Source organism: Manacus vitellinus, unplaced genomic scaffold (assembly GCF_001715985.3).
Source record: "Manacus vitellinus isolate BGI_N305 unplaced genomic scaffold, ASM171598v3 scaffold_79_pilon, whole genome shotgun sequence".
NCBI classification, from domain to species: Eukaryota; Metazoa; Chordata; class Aves; order Passeriformes; family Pipridae; genus Manacus; species Manacus vitellinus.
The window spans coordinates 1,950,459-1,976,221 of NW_021940812.1; the positions used below are offsets into that span (position 1 = coordinate 1,950,459).

The window sequence follows — 25,763 nt, forward strand, 5'->3', positions numbered from 1 at the left end:
TTTTAAAATATATATAGTAATTATTGCAAGTAGAATTGTTTATCTGCATGAGCATCTGAACAGAACAGCACATTCAATTTTAACTACCAACTTAGTCCAGAAGTGACATCTGCCATTTATTTTCCAACTAAAGTGATCAAAGACAAGGTATGTTCATATTAAAATAGACCACAATTTCTACATCTTCACCATCGGCCTTAAGGCTCACTCCAAACTGATCAAACAATTCAGTATGTCTGCATCCATTTTGGGTACTTTGAAATAGAGCAGTCTGGTAAAACAGATATTGGAAAAAGGCCTTGAGCACTTATACCAGGAATCACATCTGGCATCTGGGATGTTCCAAAAACATTGAGAAGTAAAAAAAAATATTCCAAAATTGAGTTCACTGCCCTTTCAAAAGGTGGGTCTTAATACTAAAATCTGATCTCATCTACCCCATGAAAAAGTCAAACTACTCTAAAGCAGCAACAATCACCTTTTTCCTGACATCTGAAAAAGATTATGGTTCTATCTCATCTGGAGTTACAGATGCTTCCCAGCTTAAACATGTAATGGTCATCTTATTTATCCTGAATGGGATTTATTGATAGCCACTATCACTGTTACTATCAAAGTTTCATGTACAGTGCAAGTTCAATGTATACATAAAGTATCTGCTGGAGCCAAGAGAACTCTGCAAGTCAAGGGGACACACCAGAATGATGGTACCTGGCACGCTAATGGAGAGAATCCTTGGGTTTGTTGGATTGTAGGAGACACAAACCTCACTGAAATCAGTTATTTTTTTAGAAGATACATATTAACAATGGCTAGATACTTAAAGGAAAATGGGGTGGCCCCCACACAAAAACTGGAAGGACAAATGGAGTTGCTAAAAGTTCTTAGGCCTGTAGACACCTGAAGTGGAGGAAGAAGAGAGGAGAGTGTTTTCCAGCCAAGAGTGACAAAAGGAGTTAAACACAGTAGCCCATCATCAAACTCCTTTAAAGTTGACTGCATTAGTTTGGTCATCCAAACTCGTAGCTGAAGGGCCCTGGACACACATCTGCAGTTTGGTCAATGCACGGCAAAGACGCGGCATCATCAACTCAGCACGGGCGACACCAAACAACACTTATGCACCAGCAGGGCCCAGCCAGGGTGGTGTTTTCTGCCACAGCTCAGTCTAAGTAATATCTCCCAGTACCTTCAGCTGTGGAATACAGTTTTCGCTTCTCCACGTTGTTCTCTCAAATTAAAATTTTTCCTAGAAATTACTGCATGAAGGATCTGTTTTCTCTCTTAAATGAGCCCTAAAATCCCAGCTTGAATGCAGCACTTCAGTTGAGTTTTCCCTAATTCCACCAAGAGCAAAAATGGCAACATCACTGCCTCCATGCCAGTTCCTGCCAATGCAACCAGGAATTACGTGTTCCTTCCAAACACAATTATGCCCCTGTGGCTTTACATGACATGCCATCCATCAATGATTCATAGTCTTTCATATCCATCTTTAATTCTTTGCATTTTCCAGACTTCAGATCACTTTCCAAGACCCTTTGCTTTCTGAGAACTGTCATCCAAAGGGAACAGAATTCCCTCAAGTGCAGTATCATTAAAAACAAAAGTGTAATCATTTGGATGATAAAGATTAATGGAAACACGCTACAATTGGTCCCCAGACAGTCATTCCAGTTTAATCTATTTGATATTTATGATTTGAAATTCATTTTGATGTGCCTCCATTATAGTAATTTTTCACTGTAATTCTTTAGTTCACATATTAACACAACCGTTATCATTCTATTGTTCAAAAATTGCTTTGCCAAGTTCCATGCCTCACTGAAATACTTGGCTCTCTTAAGTATATTCAACTAAGTTGAATATTTTAGGGTATTCTTAACCCATTTAAGATAGTTTTCTTAATATATTATTTAAATACTGACCATACTTGAATCTTCTTTGGGACACTTGTAATTTTAAAATTTACAAATCAATCATGTCTTCACAGGATCATCTGTTATTTAATCACCTTTCCCATTAGCGAGAAACCTGTCCTCCTTTTCCTTGTTATGTTATTTCTAGTGTACTTATTGAACCTTCTCTCCTTTTACCATCCCCCAAAAAAACCTCATTTTCAAAAAAAACTTGACTAAACCTCATTTTCCAAAAAAATCTTGACTAAATAATTTCATTTAAACAAAAACAAACAAACAAACAAACAAACAAAAAAAACACAACCCAAAGAGCTAAGTCATTTTCTTGGTCTCAGTACATGTAGCTTTTCAGGATACCTTTTTCCCCCCACACAATGGCTTGTGCAAGACTGTGCAGCCGTATTTACACTTTCACATAAGCACACACATCCCAGAGCCAAATCCTCCCAAATTTATAATTTCAGTTTCATCAGAAAGAAGAGCTGAAAAGGAAATATATACTGCAGTTATTCCATATTTAACAGTGTTTTCCTACCTTTTTCAAGCCAGCAAATCCTTCTGATTCCAGGAAGAAAAACGCAAAGGGCATCAACACAAACAAACATAGATTTGAAAAAAGAGAAGCAAGATTCCACAAACCTGCAACAGACAAGAAAAAGTTTACATTATATGTTTCTAAGGTTTAAAAGTTAAAGATACTACATTTTCCTCCCTTATATATAACAAAGTAGTATACATACAAGTGCTAACAGCAGCCAGGTTTTTATGGATACAGTTATTGGCAGGTCATTGCTGAAAAACATCCATTTCTGTGTAATGATCTTCAAACAAAAATTGGATACCAACTTACACAGCAGCAAACATCTGAAACCACGGAGTACTTCCACAAAACCTCATTGAAGGTTCTTTAGAGAACTGTGTTCAAAGTTTTCAGGACAAAAGTATTTTACTGTTATCAGTGAATCTCACAAGAACCAGTTCTGTGTAATCACTTCCTCCATAATTTTTCCAAGAGAAACTCCGACAAACCATGGATTTTAACATGAGCAATACACAAATGCCATTGTCACCTCCAAACCAGAAGATAGCAACAACAGCCTTCCACTGGCTCAGTAGGCAAGAGGAGAGCAGTAGATGTTGTTTACCTCAACTTTAGTAAAGCTTTCAATCATCTCCTATAAATCCCCTCACAGTCTAATTAAAGAAGTAAGGTCTAGATAAGTGGACTCTGAACATTGGATCAGCTTCTGGGCTCCCAGGGCTGTGACCAGCAGGACAAAGTTAGGCTGGAAGCCAGTCACCAGTGCTATATAAACCCCAAGGAGTTCATGGTGGGTTTAACACCTTCATCAGTGACCTGGGTGATGGCAGAGACCACATCCCCAGCAAGTCTGTTCAAGAGAGAAGAAGGGGAAGAGCATTGTCCTCCCCTGCCACTCCAATGAACCTCAACAGGCTGGACAAACGGACAGAGAGCAGAGAAGAGTAGACTCAGGGAGATTTTATCAATATGTAAAAATATCTGATGAGGGAGGAGGAAAGGAAAACAGAGTCAGATCTTCACAGTCGTATCCAGTGAATGGAGAAGAGGTAATGAGCATGAACTGAAAAACTGGAAAATCTACTTTGCCATAAGAGGAAAGAAGAAAAACAAACAAACTAAAAATCCCAAATGTTTTCCACTGTGAGTGTACTCAAACACTGCAACAGGTTGCCCATAGGTTTTGTAACCTCCACCCTTCAACATATTCAAACCCAAATGGGCAGTGCCTTGAGCAGCCTTCCCTGACCGACTCTGCTTGGAGCAGGTTATTTCCAGAGCTCCTTCCAACCTCAACCATTCTCAACCACGGGAAAAATCAACAACTGCTTACAACTAGGACATCTGTAAGACACATGTGACATCTGCAGGAAGGGAATAGGTTTAGCAAACAGCCTGAAGTGACAGCTAATCTCCATTAGGGTATCTGCTCTATAAAGATTTTTTTAAGCTGAACACTTTCTGAACAGCCAGTTTCTGGTGCCTAAACATAAACCCATCATCACTCATCCTATCAGAAGTTGTACAGGATGTGGTGTTTCTTCTTTATAAAAGCAGAAGCTTACCTGCAGTTTTGCAGCTAAGAGGTCTAACTACTGTCACATGTTCTGCATCCTGAAAAAACCAGCTTTTACTTTGTAGAGAAAAACAGACTTAGTCCCTCACCTTCCCTAAAGTGCACGTTTCCACAATTCTGTGGGACTATGTTGTATCACCTGAATATCACTGAAAAAAGAATATCCCCCATGATAAGAAAATTTGAACTAACAGCTTTGTTTGTTTCCTTTCTTCCCATGTAGAGGTTTTTTTCCTTTTCTTCTTTAAAACTGTTCATTTTGGAAAGAATAGGTAAGGAAAGAGACATTTACTGGGTGTGTGGGGAATTTACTATTAAGAGAATTTCTGTATGTAGTTCCAAATGTAAAATACTTAGCAGTGATGTTCACCTATACCCTCCTAAAAAATGCTTTCACCATATACTTCCTTTCTCCTTAAATTACACTATTTAAATTTGAAGAAGAAATAAAAACAAGGTGGGAAGAGGGAGGCAGGGCACCAAAAGAACTACTACTTCAGCAATTGACAGCACCAGGACACCAGGAACTAAACTTAGCCAAATACACCACAGAAAAAAACCCGAGAAAATTCCAATAGATGCGTGAAATATAACACTCAATTGCTAAGGAAAACAGACTGCCTAAAGGTGGCTAAACTCCAGCTAACAAAGAAGGGGATTTTTCCTTTTGAATTTGCTTAGCCAGGAAGCTCCTGTTACCATTCGAGAAACATTCAGGCATAGCAACATCAGCAAGAATGTCATTAACAGCCCTTAGGAGGGGACATTAACTCAAGCAGTCTGCTTTTTTTTTCCTCCCTAACAAGTAAGACACCAGAGTTAGAGTAGAAATACTACTAGATGGGGGTGGGAGTTTTCTCTAACTGAAGACAGACAGTGCATTTAGTCACCTAATGCAAAGCTGAATACCTGCTTGTCCTAATTTCAGCAGCTCTATTACACATGTATCTTAGAATACAAAACAGTGCTTAGGTGCTGCACAGCATGTAGAGCATTTTAAGGAAGGGAAGAGTGGTGCATATCCAGGTGATTTTTAAGAAGTTAAAATCCACAAATTTACACATTATCAGTTGATACCAACCACATTTACAGAATATTAAATTACAGAGCTACAACATGCACCTGAAGTTGAGAGGGAAGGACAGTGACGTTCTGCTGCTGACAGACAAAAGCACGTTCCTCCAAGGAAGGAACATACAGAGCCCTCCATATTTCTTATCCTAATTTGATAGTCCAGAAATCAAATTAAAATAGACCCAGAAAAAGAATTATTTCCTACTACGCTGACTGCATCATAAAACTGCAAGAGACTTGCAGACATCAACATACAAAAAAGCTTTAAGCTATTAGAATATTTTAATTTTTTTTTCCTTTGCATTTGTAGTGACTTAAGAATGTCCCCCATAAAACACGTTAATAAAACACAGAAATTAAAAATCTCTCAGTCTTTGACAAACAGATTAGACCCTGAGCAACTTCTCATCCTTCTTATTCACGGCAGTTTCATTACGTTTTACCCCCACCTGGTGGTTGTACCCAACAGCAGCACAGGGGAACACCAGCTGTCAGAACTAGTTCTGGGTTTAGTTCAGCATGTATTAGGTAAGAGTGCTCATATTGGATCCAGGCTTTAGAAGTTTTTTCTGCCTTTCTGCCTAGTTTCAAAAATTTGAGGCATATATTTTCTACTTTTCTATATGCCACAAATAAAGCAACTATGTGAAGTATAAAATTCCTTAGTGTCAGGTTCAAGAACCTCAGATTATAGCTGTAATTGATAACTCTAGAAAAAATGAACTGTTTTCAAGCAATACAAATTCTTCCATTTGATAACACTTGCAAAGCAGTACACAAGCCGTACGCGAAGGTTGTGCTGGACAGAGACATAACATGGGCTGGGCTTCAGTGCTTGTGATGGCACTACGAGCTCTCACAGCTCGCACAGGTATTTGCCGCTGACCTCGCCGAGGTCCTGCCAGACACGAACAGGGTTTAGAGCCGGGAAACGCGGATGTGCAAACCTGGCGAGTGCCACAAGAGGGAGCTCTTCCCCCAGGGAAACGTTCCCGCACACAGCTCCAAAACCTCCTGATGCTCCTGGGAGTTCTTCACACCAATGTAACTCACACAAGGTTTACCACAGTCGTACCTGCCCCTGCGGTAAGCTTTGCAATACACACACCTGGAAGCACCAAAATGCTGAATTTACTTTCTTGCTATAGTCACTGCTATTGGACTTACAGAATATAAATTACACTGTGCAGGCATAAAGTGGTACTTTCCAAAGATTACCACATTAAAATCAAAAGAAGATGGTCACTGGAAAATTCAAAAGCCTTCTTATTTGACAGCTACTTACTGCAGCAGCTTTCTTGTTAACCCAAGTTTTCTGCTGTAGTGTAGCAATTCTGACAAAGGGAAAAATTCTGAATTAGCTATTATATCATTTTCAGTCTCTGAAATATTTTACTGTCCTTTTTCCAAAGACAATTCAGACATAGAAGGAAGGATTTACTTTATTTTTTTCTTATGTTTGCAAGTAAAGCATGTAAAGGTCTGAGCAGCCAAAGCCACGCGAAAAATGAGAATTAGCTGGGTTTTTTTCCTCCCACGGAGGAGACACACCAAATTAACAATCCCCTACGATGTGTGACAAAACAAATCATAGAATAACTCAACTAGAAAGAACATCTAAAGTCACATAGTCTAATCTGCCTTTAAAAAAAGCTAAACAGCAGGTGCAATCAGGTTGCTCAGGGCTTTAACCAGCTGAGTTTTAGAAAACTTTCAAGATCTCCCAGTGTCTCTGGACAACCTTTTCGACTGTCCAATCATCCCCAATGTGAAGAATTATCCCTTTATGTTCTGCAAACACCACTTCTGGCCTCTCACTTCACAAAAAAGCAAACAAACAAACAAACACACACCCCCAAAACTCATCCTTGCAAGTGAGGGATCTGGAAAGTCATGAATTTGCTACTTGTGTTATTAGACATTTAGCAAAAGCATACATTTTTTCAGAGAAATATCCACTCAAGCCAAATTACTATCTGTTCACGAGAGCTAAAAGGACACCACAGTCAACTTGTAAATTACTTGTTCCATATTAAATAGTTTCACATAGTAAACCTACTTTCTCCAGCCAAATCTACCAAAGAACGTCCTGTTTTCACCAGTTACTATTTTACTGCATGTCTTTACCACATGATATGCTTATATTCATAGCAAGTTTCTTAAAACATGTTTTTTTATATTGAGAATAAATTTAATAGCTATCATCTTAAAGAGAAAGGAACATGAATCTTGCATTAACACACAAGGAAGAAGCTTGAATAGCATGTTTCAAGTTAGCTTCTAGTAGCTCTTATTTACATTAATATTCAAAGCAATGAATTTGGTTTAATTCCATCAAGTCTGCCTAATTCTTAAAAAAAAAACCAACAGAACAGTTAAGACAGATTTTGTGAAATATCACACAGCAGCAAAAACAATGAGCCAACAGAACATTAACAATTCAATTAGCATATTAAATGAAAATGGAGTTATCATTTTGAAAATAAGAACACATCTGTGCAAGTATAATGAAGACATCCATTTTAATTACATTATGCCGAGTACTAACCATGAATTAGTGAGCCATTTAACCACTGAATATAGTAGTTTTGTGGAAAAGAAAGCAGGATCTCATTGCTGATTATTGAGAAAGGTAGAAGCAGGACTGCACCAGCTGAAACTGCTAGAGTGAAGGTGCTCAAGAACAGCCTGAAATTTAAAGAAATGTACCACTGTTACCACCAACATGCTCTGAACAGGGGGGAAAAAAAGTAGTTAGCCTACCTGTCAATCAGTGTCTGAAGGCAACACATTCTTACACTGTAAACGGGCAGGAAAAACTGGGATTTCCACAACATTTCACTTCCAAAAACCAAATTTAAGTTTTCAAATAGTTTACAGAATCCAGTAAAAGAATTAGTTTTTACCAACTACCACGATTATTCTCTTGGGACTTGCATGCATGCAATTCCAATGTGATACAAAGGTTAAATTACTGGAGTTCATGAAATATCTTTTCATAAGTCTCCTCTTTTAGTTTTCATTTCCCACATACACATATATGCAAGAAAATAAAAAATCCATTTCTATATTCTTAGTACAATTTTTAAAAGCAGAGCAGCTTTCTAATGTCTAAAGAGTACAATTATACATAAATACTTTAACACCAAATTTTAAAAAAATTGCTTTTCTGTCACAAAGTAGTTATTTTAGTTATCATCTCATAGCTGTAAAGTCAATACTCAGAAATTGTCAGAATTATTTCAAATATTTAAGCTTATTCTTTGCAGATCTCAAATACAACTTATAGCAAATGCCATCTTGTGGCATTAAAAAGAACTGCGTTCTTAGAAAAAAAAAACAACAAAAACATTCTTACAGAACAAATACAATGCTACAATAAAATTAGAAATAATTCTAAAAATAGCATGACAAAAAACGTGATCTTAAATAGATCATCACTACAACAGGAGCATCAGTAACTTGCTTACAGAAATTTTACTTTTCCTTAACAGTCTACGCATCCATTTTTCACTTACACAATACTTAATCAAGAAAAGAAAGTCTGAGTGACTAATTTTATTTTTAAAAATATTCTTAGGCCACTGTTGTTGGTTTCTGAGACTTTTTTTTTTCATTGATTTAAGGATGTTTAAGTATTCTAAGACAGAATTGTGAAACCTAACACACTACAGAAAGGTGCTACAGCAGTTTGGTTTTGTTTTCTCTACACACACCCCTATTAAGTCCTGACAATTATGCCACATGAAGAAAAATCTGTGTACAGATGCTTGAGAGTTATTGCTTTTTGAAAAACAACATGCACACTCTTAAGGAACAAGAAAGCTTATGCTGAAAGAAAAACAGCATTTTGTATTTATAATAACACTTCTAACAAAATGCTATTACACTGATGGAAGTGCTAAGCTTGTCTTAAATTGTTCTTCATGTAAACACAGTGTATGTTTGTTGTATTTTAAAGCTAAATTAGAAAACAAACACAGGGGGTTAACAGTTAACAAGACAAATTTTACCCTTTGAATATTGAAAAATGCAGAACCACAGGTGGACCACAGGTGCTATAAAAATAATTCAATCTAGAAGAGCCGTCACTGTAGTCTTAAAAGCACAGGAGAGATGTTCCTGGACTTGAGAAGGAAAAGCTTCATGGCATTTAAAAATATGTATTGTTCTCTAGATCTGAAGTAGACCTTGTGGTAAATAAATGTTTTGAATTCATAAAAAGTATCAGTATCACACTACTGGGAGAAGTGCACCTAAGATTTACATCTCCTTTGTACATCTATTTTACATCTTGTGCTTGCCACCACTGCACACCTAAAGTGAACAGCTTGCAATGTACTCGGCACCTTCCCAGGGTACAAGACAAACCAATAAAGTACTCAAAGGGCTCTCCTTCCAAGAGGATGACAGTACCACCAGGGAAGAGCTAAGAACATTGTCATAAGCAAGTAGTAGGTTCACACAGTTCAGCAAATCATGTAACTGAGATGGCAGCAACAGCTCACGGATGTTCTGTAAATCCTGAGGCATATTTAAATAGGAGATATTAATATCCAGCTTCATAAAGGAACAGGATGAAGACAGAGTTGCTGGCAAACAAGCAGGTCTGGCAAGTGTTTGTCTTCCACTTGTTATTCTTTTTTAAGCTTTTTTACAATGATCAGATACAGATGTCTACTTCAGAGGGAGCTAACTTTCTTCCCAGGATCCACTGCCCCCCTTGACAGGGCTTCCATTGACTACAGGGGGAACTTTAAATACCTGCATTTTAGAGATCTAAACTTAGGTGCAGGTCTTGCACTGAGTTCTACCTCTTGCATCAGGTCCTCACACAATATTCTGGCTAATGCAATGTTCATGCCTACCTGGAAAACCATAGGTGTAAAAAGGACCAAACTTTGATAGCACAAGGTACCACGTAACCAAATCTTTTTCCTTTGTCCTCTAGCAATCTATTTGCTGTCACATCTAAAAAGGGTTGTTATTTATCTGAAAGCACACAAGATTCTTATCATAACAATATATTCAGGAAAAAAAGTTCTGCACAGAAGAGCTATACATACGATATTCTGTTAACAATGGCATCTTCATCCTCTTGCTCATCTGAAAATTAAATTACAGAAGGTTATATTCAATACTTACATGTCTTTCCTCAGGTTAAAATGTATATACATAGGAATAATTTTTATTTACAATTAAAATTTAGACATACAATTTATTAGCATCAATATTTTAAGAAGGTTCCTTCTAAAAATGAATACTCTTGCCTTTTTTTTTTCCCTAGTTGAACTTTCTTCAATCAATGTAACAACCAAGTTATTTCACTTGACTTAAATATGTAGATCAAAATTTCTCAGAAACACCTTCCAGAGGGCTCTGTGGCAAATACACTTTCAAACTACTACTGCCATGGCTGCTACTAGAAACTGTCCCTTTGGGCATCTCTGAAACCAGGGAAAGCAGGTAAGCTATGGCAAAGTCTTAGGGTCCAAGTTAATTACTGCTGGAAATCCCTAAACAGATGTTTCATTTCCAGTATTAATGTCTTCTCAAAACAAGAAAGCCTTCCCAGAGCAGTAGTGATGACTATTCAGTTGCTTCCCCTTACTTATCCCTCTTCCCAGTTCCTGGGGGTTTGTGACAACAAGGAAGGGTCTTGTTATTCTTGCTATTTGTTTTGGATTTAAGGTATCATGGCTTCCCTTCTGGTATTTCACATTTCAGACAATTTTTGTTTACTTATTCCTCGCTTAATACTACAACTATTTGAAATAATATCAACATCTAACTAAGAGATCAATCACTAACATAATTTATTCTTCACAATCTTCTCTACGTCAGTACACAAATGTAAGCATTTTTAAATTTGAAATCATTTTACATTCAGCTTTCTTGCATTTGTCAGGTTTTCCATAAGAGGTAAATCAAATTTATTTTAAAATCTAAGCATAAATAAAGTCAGGTGTTTTACGTACTTAAGAGTCATGCACACACTTGAAATAAACATGTAACCACTAACATCATGCTATTTTGAAATTCTTCTGTGAAAGTACATAGGGTTGTTGGATTTTTTTGATGGGAAGCTCATGGTATTTTGAGAGACTAAGTCAAGGTCTCTTATGAATCATTTTGGCTAAAGAGTTTTTTGGATAAAGAATGAACAATTTGTCCTTAAAGAGTTCCAGTTGTGTTAACTCTTCAAAAATGTCTCATCAGGAAGATCCTAACAAGCTACAAGGTTTGTCTACCTAAATACTCACAGAGCTTTCACAAAGACAGCTGCAGAGCAGTTCCTCTTCCTAGCCAAGACTAAGTGCCAGAAAAAGGTAGTAAAAGTGTCTTTACATCCAACAGTATTTGCCAAACCAGTTTCCTCTTCCTGTTTTTCTGTATCTCCAAATGGTAACAGCTTTGTAGTATCCAAAATACATATTAGGATCAGAGGATAATGTCAGTCTTACTTTCTACGTTTAAAGAGATGCATCTTTTTTTTAAGGTATTAAATTTCATGAAGCATTTGCTTTTTAAAATGTGACTCCTTCTATGAAAGCAGCTCTATCATAACACAGGTCACTATAGCTGAATAAACAGTTTCCATTAAAGCTCAAAGTGCCAAGATCATCATGCACAAGAATGTTTCTAGAGTATGACTATTAGCAAGCACCAAGGTCCCAGATAAGCTGCCAAGAGTCAAAGATTCTGACATTTTATACAGATTTTTTGCTACTGTCTTTAGAAAAAAATATAGATGAAAATGACAGGGCTTCCTACAGCCTAGTTTCAGACAGACAATGTTTCTAAAGGAAAAAAAACTATAGTATTATCTCAAAAAATAAGACTTCAGTGGAAGTCATAAGGAACAGGTTAAGAATACTAAAATAACTTTACCTGAGCAAAGCAGAACTTTTAGAAGAAATAAAGCACTTTCCTTCTGTATCACTGGTAACATTTTACTTTACCAGCTAAAGCTGTAAACTTGATTTTGGTGCTAAAACAGAGCTGAAAATACTTATTCTGGAAAAGCTGACGTGAAAGGAGAGCAACAGGATCTAAAGGTAAAGGAGGCAGAAGCGTCTACTTGACATTAATCCCTTTCTTCCCTCTCAAAAAAAGTTAAAATTTAGGCTGTCACAGTGCCACAACAGAACCAGTGACTGTGGCCCTCCCACTCAATCACAGAGTGAGAACGTCACTGATCCCCTTCTGAGACACTTCAGTGCTCTCCCTGCCCTGCTTGGTGATCCCACATGCACAATGAAGGACCCGAGGAGTGCCAGAGTAGGCACAAGGGAGGATCTGGGACCTCATGGCTCAGGGACAAAGGAAACAGAGAGAGGGTAAGACAGCAGCATAGACAGCAGCACAGACAATCAGATCAGTGCAGGCTGTCCCAGACCAGCAGCCTGGCAAACACTTTTGGTCAAGGATCTTGTTCTTCTGCTTTCTTTTTTCAGAGAGAAGACAAATCACCTATTCACTTGAAAAACGGAATTATTTTTGGATATGTTAAAAATTCTGTGCTTACCTGCTTTCCTTTTGTATCTTGTGATTATGAAGTAGGAAACTATGTAGAGAACAGCAAACAGGAGAAAACAGATCTGGAAAAGAAAAAAAAATTGCATCTATTAGGTTGTGAAGAAATGTCTGGATTTTAATAAACAGAAAATCCAGTCTCAACAATTTAAAACCGAATTCAGATCAACAAGAGTGTATTCTATGTAAATTTCAAGACTCTTACATTTTATATCTTATTAATAGAAAGCTAAACCCATAAGAACAGTTTAATTAGAATAACAGGTACTGGGCAATTATATGGCCAGAAAGTTTTACTCTAAAATTAAGAAAAAAGCCTTATTTACAGTGGGATTTTTTTTTTTGTCTGGGGGAGGGTTGGGTGGAGTGGGTTGTTTTTTGAAGTTTGAATCCACTTGAGTTGTGAAAGTTATCAGACTTATACGCCCTTCACATGTAACCTAAGGATAATTGTATCTTATACAGGGGGCTCTCTGAAGATCTATTTTGGAGTAAGCTGTAAAGCTGTGGAAAGAAAGAAACATGTTTACTATTTCCATCATGTCTTGAATCAAACTAATTCTAGGTGACAACACACACTCCAGAGAGACTCGTGTGCCTACACTGGATGTCCAAGCCTGAGCTCAAACATGATGTTTTCTTCACAGTCAGAAGCCAGGGGCACAATCTTCCTCTTCATAGGGCTGGGGGCTTATTTAGGTCAGATGAACCTTGAGCCCAGAGTGACTTGCATCAAGTTGTTTCTAAGATGTAGCACTGGAATTTCAACACAATAAGGTAAGACCAAATCACCTACAAATATGTCTGAAATCTTAGAGGAAAGGATTCAAACAGCAGGACAGCTTTAACCCTCCAAGTTTTTGTGGGGTTAAAAAAAAAAACAACAAAAAAACACATTTTATTTGCTCCTGAATGAGGTATCAGTGGCTCAACACTGTTTTCTTCATCTTGGGTGTTGATACTATTAAAAACGTGACTCAGTCAGACACGCAGCAAGAAGGAAGCATCTTCTGTGCAGCAAAATAACTTCACTGGGCAACAGCTGATCTATTTATTTAATCAAATCATTTGTAGATTTGTTGCCTTGAAAAACTCACTGTCTTAAAAAACTCATGAGCAGAAAAGTTACCCTAAGAAAAAGGGAAAAGTAAAAGAGAAGGTAGTGATGATAACCCTGGAAAATTTGCATCTAAGTAAGCATATTGCATCCAAGTCAGCAGATTCAGAGGGAGAAAGAATGCATTATTCAGGAAGGACAGCCTTTTTATAAAATACTGATAAAAATAAACTGAGAGTTATTTCCCTTGTGTAGTCAGACATTTCAGATTTAAAAAACCAAAGTATATCCAAGTATCTGAGCAAGGCATTTGGGTGCCTGGAACTGCCCTACAGGTGCCTCCCAGAAGTAGGACAGTGCTGTAGGTCTGAAAGTGGCAACCAAGCTCATTCTCTGTGCAGGCAATACACAGCAGCAACACCCAAAATACAGATGCTGAAAATTAGATTCCATGACTAGATCTCCGAATTCAAACATTTAATCTGAATAGAGCTCACCATTCCAACTTTCCTGAGGAAGCTTCAAAGAGGAAAAGGTTTTGATAAAAAATTCAATTCTTTAAATAAATAATTCTAATTATAAATAATGTTATTAAGATTTAACAAAAAAAGATGGTATATTTTTGAATCAGGAAGAACAAAAGAAACTGAGAACAGCCTTGGTTTTTCAGTACTCTGACCCAGCTTATCCTGTCAGTATCAGAAAATGCAATGGTAGTGCTGAAAGAGAATCCTTCTCCAAGCTTCCAGTTCCTCTGAAAACTAGACCAAGGCTACAGATAGAGACATCTAATTTTAGGCACCCACTTTTTAAAATCGGGTATCACGTACACAGGGTCAGTGAATTCTTTAAAAATCTGTCAGATCCAAATAACACTGTACTGACGTAAGAGAAATATGTAGTTAAGTTCATTTTTTGTTTAATTTTATTTAAAACAAGAATAAAAGTTACTGCAATCTTGTTTGTACCTTCAAATAAAACAAATGACCTTTATTCTATCTGTGATAGCAAGGTTACAATGAAAATGTGGGTCTGTGCTTAAAAGGTACCACTGAGATAAAGGAGATGTTTTGAAGGGCACAGCAGATAAAAGCTGTCCAGTAACACAAACTATCAAATGCTGCATTTCTGGTTTTAAATAACAGCTACTTTGCAACTCGACAGTAAGGGGTAAGTATGTATCTTGGTGTAATCATGCCCCTACTTCTGTCAGAATTGAGAACAACTTTGTACATGTTTGATAAAGTTGTTTATTATTGAGAATTCACATAATTTTAAAATGATGGGCAAGAAAACACATAAATTCTGATAAATGAAAGCTGTAGGATCTTAGCAAAAGAGAACTCATAAACTAAAAGTCCTTCAAACTGACCAAAACAAGTCAAGCGGCAAACTCAGAAATACTACTGCAGTCTCAATTTATACTCAGTGAAACCTCTGATCCTGAACTGTTTCTAACCATGCATTCTGAACAGCTTTCTAAAGGGAATAGCTAAAGTCAGCATCCTAACTATTTATAGAGTGGAACTCAGTTAAGCTGGGGAAAAGGAATGTGTTGCCCATGATAGCTGAAGAATAGGCTCCACTGTCCTGACATGCTGCAATCCTGGGTTCTTATTCCTCATGCTGCTGTTTGTTTCAGGATATTTTATACTGGGAAAAAAGAAAACCAGCTTTGTTTGTACTTGCTCAGCTTCAGTTCATGTTTCTCATATGAGTGACTGGGCTTGTGTGCAGCACTCCAGGTACAACCTTACAGCTGTAGGGACCAGCATTAAGTCCTTCTTGCTGTGTTGAAAGTGCTTCACCACATTCACCACATTCACCTGAGTAACTCAGCATTGTCCTCTGATTCACTGGATCCGTCCACACTGTCTTTTCCAACCACTTCCAGCAGAGCAGCTCTCAAGTTACAGTAGAAATGTGGATTAAGAGTTCAACTTCATCACATCTTTTTAAAAAAAAAACCCACACCTTAACGTCACACTATGTCTATGGGTTTGCCGTTCTAACCCTTTGTTGTGTTGACTACATCTCCTGAAGAACTAGGTTTGTGCTAACAACAGAGTGGTTTACTTCATTTTCACCTAAGTTGAGCAAGATTGCTACCTGAGGAAACTGAATGGTAGCTTTTTTTTCCTCCCAAAACACACCACCTTTTGTCATGTACAATACAGCCAGTCTCTTAGTTACTTTACAGCTCTTCCACTAAGGAACACTGACCCTAGTTTAAGAAATACCTTTTAATGCATTTCCTGGGTACAGCCCTTGGCATCCACAAAAGGAACACTCTAACAATAGCCATGTGGCTTCAGAAAACACAGTTCTTAGCAAGTCCTGATTTGACCTTCTCAAAAAACCCCTGGAAGAGAGCTAATTCTCATATGCATATGTTCATAGTACCCTAAATCATCTGTCAGCTTTCATTTCTAATCACTTATTAAAAAGCACAGGTAGTCATACTGAAATAGGGCACTACTCAGAACACCATAAAAAAACTATATCGATTTCTTCAGTGGAAAAAAAAAAGCCTTTATTCTTTCAATTCCATCTTTTCTTCAGAAAACTAGCATAAGTGACTGTATTGGAGCCAACACTGAAATATAATGCTAAATCTAAATCATTTTGCAAGCTGTTTCCAACCAAAAAGCGGGTTCATGCCATCATCTCTACACTAAGAGCTGACAAAAGTTAAGGATGCTAAAATACAGCAAATCTAGGACAAGCTATATTCCTCAGATCCCCAAGTTCTCAGCAAGGAGTTTTTCACTGGAGCTCAAATGAAGCTCTTTCAGGTTTGATTTGCAGAGACAGTTAAGACACTGTGCAAAGACTGTACCCAAATGTGATAAGTAAGGATTTCTGACAGCCCCCGATAGTGTTAACTGAAAAAAAAAAAAACCAAGAAAAAAAAAACACACTTCACAAGAAATAATACCTCCCAATATTAAAATTTATTTCCTTAAATTCACTCAAACTTTGAGAGACAAAGTAGTTGTGGATCTCCACACCACTCAGTAACTAAAAACGAAACACATGGATTCTATGTCACATAGAGGGGCTCCCTTTTAACAGGGGGCACATTAAGGAGTCTTCAAACCTCATGCGTGTAATTCATCCACATCTCTTCCCATGGACCAAATACAACCTCTGGTGGGACAAGCAAAAGAAGCCTGTCTTCCCCTGGAAGTGCTTTATGCTCCTGCTTAGATTACACACTAGACACGCCAAGAGAGGCTACTTGGAGACACACTGCACTACATTCTTAGGTATTTGGTATCCAACTCTTCCACAGAGTCATACTTCTGGATTTCTCACCCAAAGTCATCCAAGTATGATCCAAGTCATTCTTTTGGATCTGTAGCACACAGCTCCTGTGAGACTGGAGCTGGAGATCACCTGCATACATTTCAGTTCGTAACTATGTGTCTCTAAGGGGCTGACATTAAACACGAGCAATAACAGCCTGAACTAATTCAAATTACGTTGTACTTATCCCACTGACAATTACCAAGGATCAGCTGACACTAATTTGTCCATGTGGATGACCTTTAAAACTCTGGCACTGAAATTCATGCCTCAGATTGGAAAAAGCATCATTTTTTGTTGCAAGGGCTAGAGCTACCCTTTCATGATAGGAAAGACTATGCTCAAAATGAATAAGATTCTCCTTTTTTTTCTCTTACAAACAAGATTCAACCATCTTTTACAACTGTAATTCATGTGTGTGTGCATCAAAAACTGCATTTTCATGTACAGGAAGATCCACAGATTCTATTTATGTAGCATGGAATTATTCCCAACTGTTGTGCAGGAAGCACAGGTGTAGTTTACACAAGGAAGAAAGCACATAGGTGCCTTGTCCAATACCTCTCAATCACTGTGCCCTGGTAGCACACACTCCAAAGAGCATCCTGGGCTGTATCACCTGAAGCAAAGCCAATAATCATGGGAAGTAATTATCTCACTCCAGGCAGCATTCATCCTGTCACGTGGAGTTGCCGAGTCTAGTTTTGAGACTCCAGTATAGGAAAGATGTTGGTAATTGCAGCAAGGAAGGTGGTCAGGAGGCTGGAACACTTGCCTTGTGCAGACTGGCTGAAGGACCTCAGCATGCTCAGCCTGAGACAAACAAGGCTTCACTAAGGAGACAGAGCTGAGCTCTTGACCATGGTGTCAGTGGGAGGATGAGAGTGAAGGCAAGAAGAAATCAACTCCATGAGAAGAGACAAGCAGTGAAACCAGTTGCCCAGGAAGGCTGTACAATCTCCATTCCCAGAGGTTTTTAAGCCCTAAGTAATCTAGTCTGACACCACAGCTGACCCTCCCCTGAGCAGGAGCTTGGAGTCCAGTCAGCCTTTTTTACTGTCCTAAATAAATAAGCACCATTACAAACTTAGTCATCTCATAATTTATACCCTTCTCCAGGTCATTTATGAATGTGTTTAAAAGTATTAGTGTAAGCACAGGCTCCTCTAGGACTGTGTCAGGGGTGTCCTCCAAAGATCCGGACATCTTACAGAACAACTTTTAGCAGTAGGAACCACCAAAGAACTCATTCACAGAAAGAAGTCACACACCTTAGTAATGTTCTTTGACTTAATACACTTCCAAGCACAAAACACAGGTTCAACACATGTTCATTTCGACTTGAAAAGCATCAAAGCAGATAAATTATCATTTCCTCCCACTTGATTGCATAGTAGCATCTACCATAAGGAGAGAAAATCTGGAAGAGCAAAACAGACAAGAAGTGAACAGCATCTTACTATGTTATGTAAGAAACGAAAGATCAAGAAGCTCTAAAAAACTAAGGAGTTAGGGAAGAAAGGAAATAACTTTAAAACCAAGTGGCTGTGTCAGTATCAAAAATTGTTCCTGTTATTACAGCCACCAGCATTTCTGTGCAAATGATACACGCAAAAAAAGGCTACAGACATAACAAAGAATATCTCCACTTCTTGTTGTTACTTTATAGACTGTGTCCTTTTCCCTAAGTAGAAAAAACAGCACAGAAAAAAGAGAAGGCAGAAGTCACTCTGGGTAACATCACCATCTAGAATATGTCCATTTACATGTTTAAGTGTTCAAAACGGAACTGTCTGTGTTTTGCCTGTGATTACTACATACAGAAAATAGTTGTGTTGCACTTCCGGGGTTTAATTTCTGTAACAGAAAACAACCAAACACAGCACTGTACACTCATCTCTCACTGCTCTCACGCTGCTGAAGTATTTTAATGTGCATTAAAATGCCACATGGCAACTAAATAGCTTCTTCTTACTGTTCCACTTGGCAACTGCTTTTGTTTACTTGCAGAAAGGATGACAGGAATAAACTCCAAGAATATTCAGGTGGAGACAAACAGTTCTGCTTGGTCTATTTCTAATAACTCAATTATCCCACTGACATCTAAAAAGCAAACAAGATGTTCCACCTGTTTTGGATGTGTCAACAGTAAGTGACCTATAACAAACTAAGCACACTAAAGAAAAAACTGAGAGCATAGTTAGAAGTTTTAGTTATCTCGGCATTCATTGTATCATCTGCTTTGGACATCTTATTTTTCTCAAAACGAGATATTAACTATTTATTCTTAAAAACTCTGCACTCTGTGGTTAGATTAAGTTCAATCTCAATCAGCCAGCCCTATACACTTCGTATGACACACTAAATTCAACCTTAGGAGAAGATGTCAAATATGTCCTATGTCTACAGATTAATTCTGCTCATTAACATCACCCTCCACAACTATGATTCCCCCACGTGTATGGTCTCCTCTCAGGACTCCTCCCTGGCTTAAAACATGTGCAAGATATTGACCCACTTTTTTTTGTTGGTTCCTAAGTCATCAAGAAATTATAAGTGGTTCACGGGCTGGGTGCCTAGACTTGCTCACCTAGGAAAAGATTCCAGGATCCAATAGAAAATAAAAAACATCCAAAAATATATTCCATGTGCTAGAAATTATGCTGAAGATAAAAATCAGCTTCTACAGCCATTCAGAAGGTAGCTTCCATATGTCATTCACCTAAAACTACATTCACATTAACTTCACCAACAGCAAAGCTCCACTTCAAACTAATGAAGGAATTCAAATCAATAAATTAATTTGTTAGCTTTTACATTCACTTTTAGGTGCTTAATGGCAATGTATTTATATTGCCAGGTAGAGAGAAAAAAAAAAGATATTATGGCATCTCCACAACTATTAGTAACAAGCCCAAGATACCTGCATTCAGGGCTCTGTAGTCCATACCCAGTAATACACTCAAATCCCCTCAGAAAACAACAGCAAGTCATTTTTGTTTGACCTGTACAGGCTACAGCATTAAAATCAGAGTCAAGAGTACCTTTCCACATTAGTACACGATTTAGAAACACTCTCTAGAATTAACACCAACAGCACTAACCCAGACCACGCTACCATTCTGCCCCTGAATGAAGGTACTGCTCCACACTGCACAGCCAGGCTATGATAACAGTTGTATTAAAACTTAAGAGTCATTCCATTAAAAATGCATTTCTGAAAAAACTCATCAGCATCAATTCTTCCCATAAATATATGAAAAATAGAAATTACAGTGAGATAATGGAAAAAATGGTATACTAGAGAGATAACCAGACACTTAAAATCAACAGTAGAACTGTGAAGTACTGTGTTTTGACGACAATCATGAAACCTATTCTGGTAACCACACCACTGTAAGACAAGAAGGTGAAAGGGGAAAAAAAATATCACACACATACAGTGCTTCTGTCCTCTGTGTATTGAACTCAGCCATATGCAGACTACGCAGACCTCAATGCCATCGATAACATAATACCTGCTGTGGAGCACATGTGATTTGGAAACAGAGGAACTAAAACACAGTTAATCAAAATTTTCAAAAATTATCGAAGTGTTCAAATATTAAAACAGTACAAAGCACAGGCCTCTCTCTTGCAATCGTGCTGCTGGTAGTTAGAAACAACTTTTAACATATCCAATTAATCAAGAAACTAGAAACCTCTGCGTGGGAAGCAGCTGAGCAGCACTACCATACATATTCAACACCAAGCTGATGAAACATCAACATGAGTTTTGAAATCACCTTTAAGAGAGTCAATTGGGCCCCAGAAAACACAGATCAAAGTTGCTGAAAGTATGAAGCAATTTCCCTTGTCACATGAATGCCTAATCTGGAGGCAGTAGCTCATTCCAGGTCATCTCTACCTGGTTGTATCCTCACCTTCTGGACATTATATGCATAAAAACAAACTACAGTCACAACTTGCAAACTCTCTCCTCTTCCTGTGTTGCAAATTCTTGCATGTGAATGTTCCCAAGAAGTCATTTGACAGCACACATTTATAGGAAAGTGTCTGCAGTTTTCAAGGTAAAAAGGGGAGCATGAAGGGAGTAGAGAGTGAGGCAGAAGGCTTTCGCAACAGGAGTTATCACTGCCCTCCTAAATGAGAATAAATACCAAATTAAATACAGGAGGGTGAAAGACAGGAAAGGAGACAGCACTTCAGTTTAAAATAAAAAAATCACTCGCTTAACCTTGAAATAAAAGCGGTAAGCTTATGTTGAATGGAATAGTTTTTTCAGATAGTCTTCCTTAACCCACATTTCCAAGTATGTCACCAGAATGGAATTCCGACTTTCTTATCATAACCTCACTGGCAACATGCTTCAATTCTCTCTCCACTCTGACACTACCACCATCTCCACTGCTGCTCTGTTCTCCTCCTCACCCACCCCTCAATCCTCCTCAACATCTCTGAAAACAACTCTTTCCAGAGAATCTTCTGCTAATAAACTCAGTAACAGTCAGCATCCCCCATCACAGCAAAGACTGAGATGTCATCACAACCCTCCGATCTCCCAGTTATATCCTGCACCTTATCCAGTCTCTCTACTCCATGCCCAGCTACCCAAACAAAACCCAAGACAGATATGCTTGTTTGTGGTCCTACAACGAACAGCTGGGTTTGTTTGCTATCATTCTTTCACTTTTCATTAGATTTTCTGAAATCTAATTATACCTTAACATAAAATTTTCTTAAGCATATGTCTGTACCTTCCATGAAGTGTGTCACCCTTCTGGTCAACTGCTACCCCAAAGAAATACACCAGGAACTCAAAGGGAATTATTTTGAACTGTAAGTAATTGCACCTTTGTATACTTCAGCCTTTCATGCTTATTTTATGTAAACAGAAAAAGTGGAACTCTCCAAAAGCTGTTTCTGTTTTGGGAATAAGTATCTCTCTCCACTTGTCTACGCCAAGTATTTGGAGATGCCTATTGATTCCAGATGGATCCACAGTGCTGATCCTCAGGACCAGCAGCCAGAAGATGACTCATCACTTCTTAAAGTTCAGTACAGCACCCATGTTTACAAGTAAAGGTATATTTTTAAGATGACAGAATTATGCCAACATTTTATGTACTTAATTATGTTCAATACACATCCATTTTTCAGTTTTATATCTCATGCCACTACCACAAATAAGTCTTTATTCAGTTACAAATCTTTTCCAGAATATTTGAGAAAAAATAAAAGGAAGCAATACTGAGAAACCTGGGAAAATTTTATTTTTGAGATACAAGAAGCCATTTAAGGTATAAATTACTCTTTAAGTTTTCAACGCATGGATTGAAAAAATTTCAGTATTTGTAGCAAATTTGTTCTTAAAAATCACCCACCCTTCTAATCAGTATTTTCTTCCTGGCCCACCTGCAGAATATCATCACTTCTGGCACGAAAAAGGGCCTGCGAAGATCACAATTTTTTAAGGAGGCAGAACCGGTCAGGAACAAGAGCACACTCCCAACAGGAGTACGGTGCTTTCTCATTTTACAGCCCTATATGGGACAAATGCCAGCAGTAACCACACTGCACTAGTTCATAGAAGAATCCTGAACTAGTTCACAGAAGAATCCTGAACACCATCTACCCCAAGACAGGACAAGACGACAAAAGGTATGAAAAGAAATCGGAAAAGAAAACAAAGCCAGTGGTATTAGTGTGAAATTGCAAACAAACAAACAAACAAAAATCAAAGACATGAGGCAGTTGCAACTATCTAAAAAGGCCTTTCTAAACTGCTAGAAATTATTTTTATATTCAGATTTGTGCACATAAAAAAACAATCTTGTCACCTTAAAAAAAAAAAGAAAGAAACAAACTTAATATTAAAAAGCTGTATGGTTAAAAAAAAACAGGCCTTATCGTAGAGAAAATTGCATTAAGAAATAGAGAAACTAGGTTTCTCAGAATATTTAGTATCTGAAGCCTGAAAACTTTTAGACCTTCAAATGGAAGCATCTCACGTTTAATATAAAACTACATATTACACCAGTTTCAACATCTGCCTGAACTTGCCTGAAGCACTCAGAGTCATAACAGCACTTCTGTATTCCAACTTATTTTACCAGGACTGATTTTTTTCATGACATATTTAATACAATAAACTACTTCCCAAACATACTATGTGTATTCTTAAGCTTTCTAAGTAATAATTCTGTGGTCACAAAATTGAGCCTTCCATAGTTTTCCCCACACTGCAAATACAAGTACAGTGTATGTATTTCGCTGGGGAAACCTCATAACTAAGTGTACACATATATTTTTACAAACTCAAAATTCTACACTTTGTAAGTGGAAAAATAACAATTAAAAAAGTAGATCTAAATTTTAAAAGTCCAAACTAATGTTGCAGAATAGAGGACTCAAACCGGAAAAAAAGGAACGTAAGAATATTCTAAAAAGGGAACCCAGGGGACCAGAAAGAGACTGAACCATTGCACTTAATTTACATTTGAAATAAACAGTTCACAACAACACCAGCAGAAAATGGAACACTTTATAAACAGACATAATAACAGGTCACAAGGGAAAAGCAGGTCCCTAAAAGCTCAAATATCTTCCACGGATGTGCGAGATCTCAGCAAATTATAAAATGAACCTAAAGGATCAAGAAGGGCAAACTAAGTGTACAAAGTAACAGATCATATCAGACCAGCACAGAACATTGTCCAGCCCTTACAACTCTTTCATACAAATGCTGATCAAGTACAGAATACAAACCTTCTTCTATATTTTGCCATCACCTACAGTCACTTTTCAGAAAGATGCCTCTTTTAGCCAGAGCTGAGTATGACTCAGGCTTTGTTAAGTCAAGGCTCTTGCTGACTTTGAGCAAACTCGTGGCTGTGCCATGTCTCTTACACTTGGGTCATCGGTTCACAATCTCCACGTTTACTTCACTGCATCTGAATTTTAAAGTTCACACAAGTCTGAGAGTCTGGGTGTTTTCAACAACTGTTTGAAACAACAGATCCTTGACATGGAAGACTCACATAAAAGAGCTATGCTGAAACTAGAGTAGGGAGTTAACCAGCTTCTAGTAGTAAAGATCCTCCTCATGAAGCAACAAAATACAGGGCAGATGATTTTATTGCCAACAGGCACCCTCTTGAAAAAAACAGGTACCATACAGACACTCCAAATGAGGTCAAGAGCGAATGGGCCGGAGTTAAATTAAGCTTTAAACCACTGAGTCACCTCAAAAGCAGATGAAGGATTTATTTTTTAAAAAATCTTTCCCTAGCCTTGCTCAATCTATAAACATGTGTCAGAAATATTTGTCTTTTGAAGGTGGAATTAGCAGAAGTTGGCACCTGCAGAAAGACAGGCACCACCAGCAGAAGGAAAACAAGCCTCGAATTTTTTTATGTTACACAACTTTATGGAAAACTTTGTAGCTTGCCAGTTCAGAGAATAGATGAAACAGAAATGAAGCATTACACTGAAGCTAAGTTTAGTGTGCCCTTAGGACTCCATCAGAAAGCACAGTCTAAAAATCCTGTACGTGTTCAAAGAAAATTTCTAAGGGAAAAGTGAAAAGGATTTTCTTTTCAACTACATCAGCTTACTTTGATTTCTCTTCTCTCATGAATGTATCATTTTAGCTTCCAGTAAAGACTGTGGCAGGCAACTAGCTCTCCAAAGACACTACTACCAGATTACATAAATTTGTTTTGCTCCTTACAGACAGATACGGGTTTCCTCCCTTGTAATATTAAACAACAAACACAGAACCATGGAACAGCTTGGGCTGGAAGGGACTTTGAAGATCAACTAGTTCCAATGCCCTGCCATGGGCAGGGACACCTTCCACTATACCAGGTTGCTCAAAGCCCAACCTGGCCTTGAACGCTTCCAGGGATGGGGCATCCACAACTTCTCTGGGCAACCCGTTTCAGTGCCTCACCACCCTCACACTAAAGTATTTCTTCCTAATAACTATTCCAAACCTACTCTGTTCCAATTTAAAGCTAATACCCCTTGTAACACAAAATCCTTCTATTAACTGCTCCACTGCCCCCAGCCCACCTGCAGCTGGAATCAAGGCTTTGTGCATGTCAGAGTGGAGCCTGTTCCCTCCTCCAGCTGAGGGGCTGATGATTATGCCCACTACCCACACAACAGCTGTCTATTTGCATATTTTAAGAAATTATATTAACCACATAACTTCATGAGCAGCAAGAACAGGAATGGGTAGGAGAGGATGTTAACATAATTGTGCATGTAAGGAACACACTCGGTGTGCTCCATCATGCTCAGACCAACCACAAATGCACTGGTAATATGCTCCTGCAGCTATGAGGCTGCACACTCAGCTGGGGGTGGCAGCACTTTATGCACTCCTAGAATTCTGTGGTCTTCCAACATAAATTAAAGACTGGATCACAACTGTACCAATGCATGACTTAAAAGGCAAAATTGTTGTTATTATTATTCCCACTGGTTAAACAATAACAAAGGTGGCTAGTGATCCATGTTAAGATCAAAGTAAAGTTTCAAGAGAAAGAATATTCTGCCTCCACTGTCCAAACAAAACAACACTGCATCTCTAAAATATGAGTTACTGATGTCTTATATGATTTCTTACATGGCTACACCAATAGGAAGAGTTACCAACTGCTCTAAATGGGCTGAAAAAGCTTTAGAAAAGCAGCTGCAATACAGATAAGACATTTCTTTGAGTTTAATAGACCTTCACTACTT

The 25,763-nt window shown here is 38.0% G+C and overlaps 1 protein-coding gene across 2 annotated transcripts in view; it reads right to left on the bottom strand.

The window, feature by feature from the left end:
* LMBR1 (limb development membrane protein 1) overlaps positions 1-25,763 on the bottom strand; it is a 65,880-nt gene that overhangs the window by 38,180 nt on the left and 1,937 nt on the right. Inside the window, exons 2-5 of one of the 2 annotated variants that reach the window (XM_018084952.3) lie at positions 12,639-12,711; positions 10,177-10,216; positions 7,659-7,798; positions 2,455-2,558 (exon numbers count right to left, since the gene is read on the bottom strand). In XM_018084952.3, the coding sequence (XP_017940441.1) occupies positions 2,455-2,558; positions 7,659-7,798; positions 10,177-10,216; positions 12,639-12,711 (357 nt within the window). The remainder of the gene's footprint in view (positions 1-2,454; positions 2,559-7,658; positions 7,799-10,176; positions 10,217-12,638; positions 12,712-25,763) is intronic. The other variant, XM_025896358.2, reaches the window with a different exon arrangement.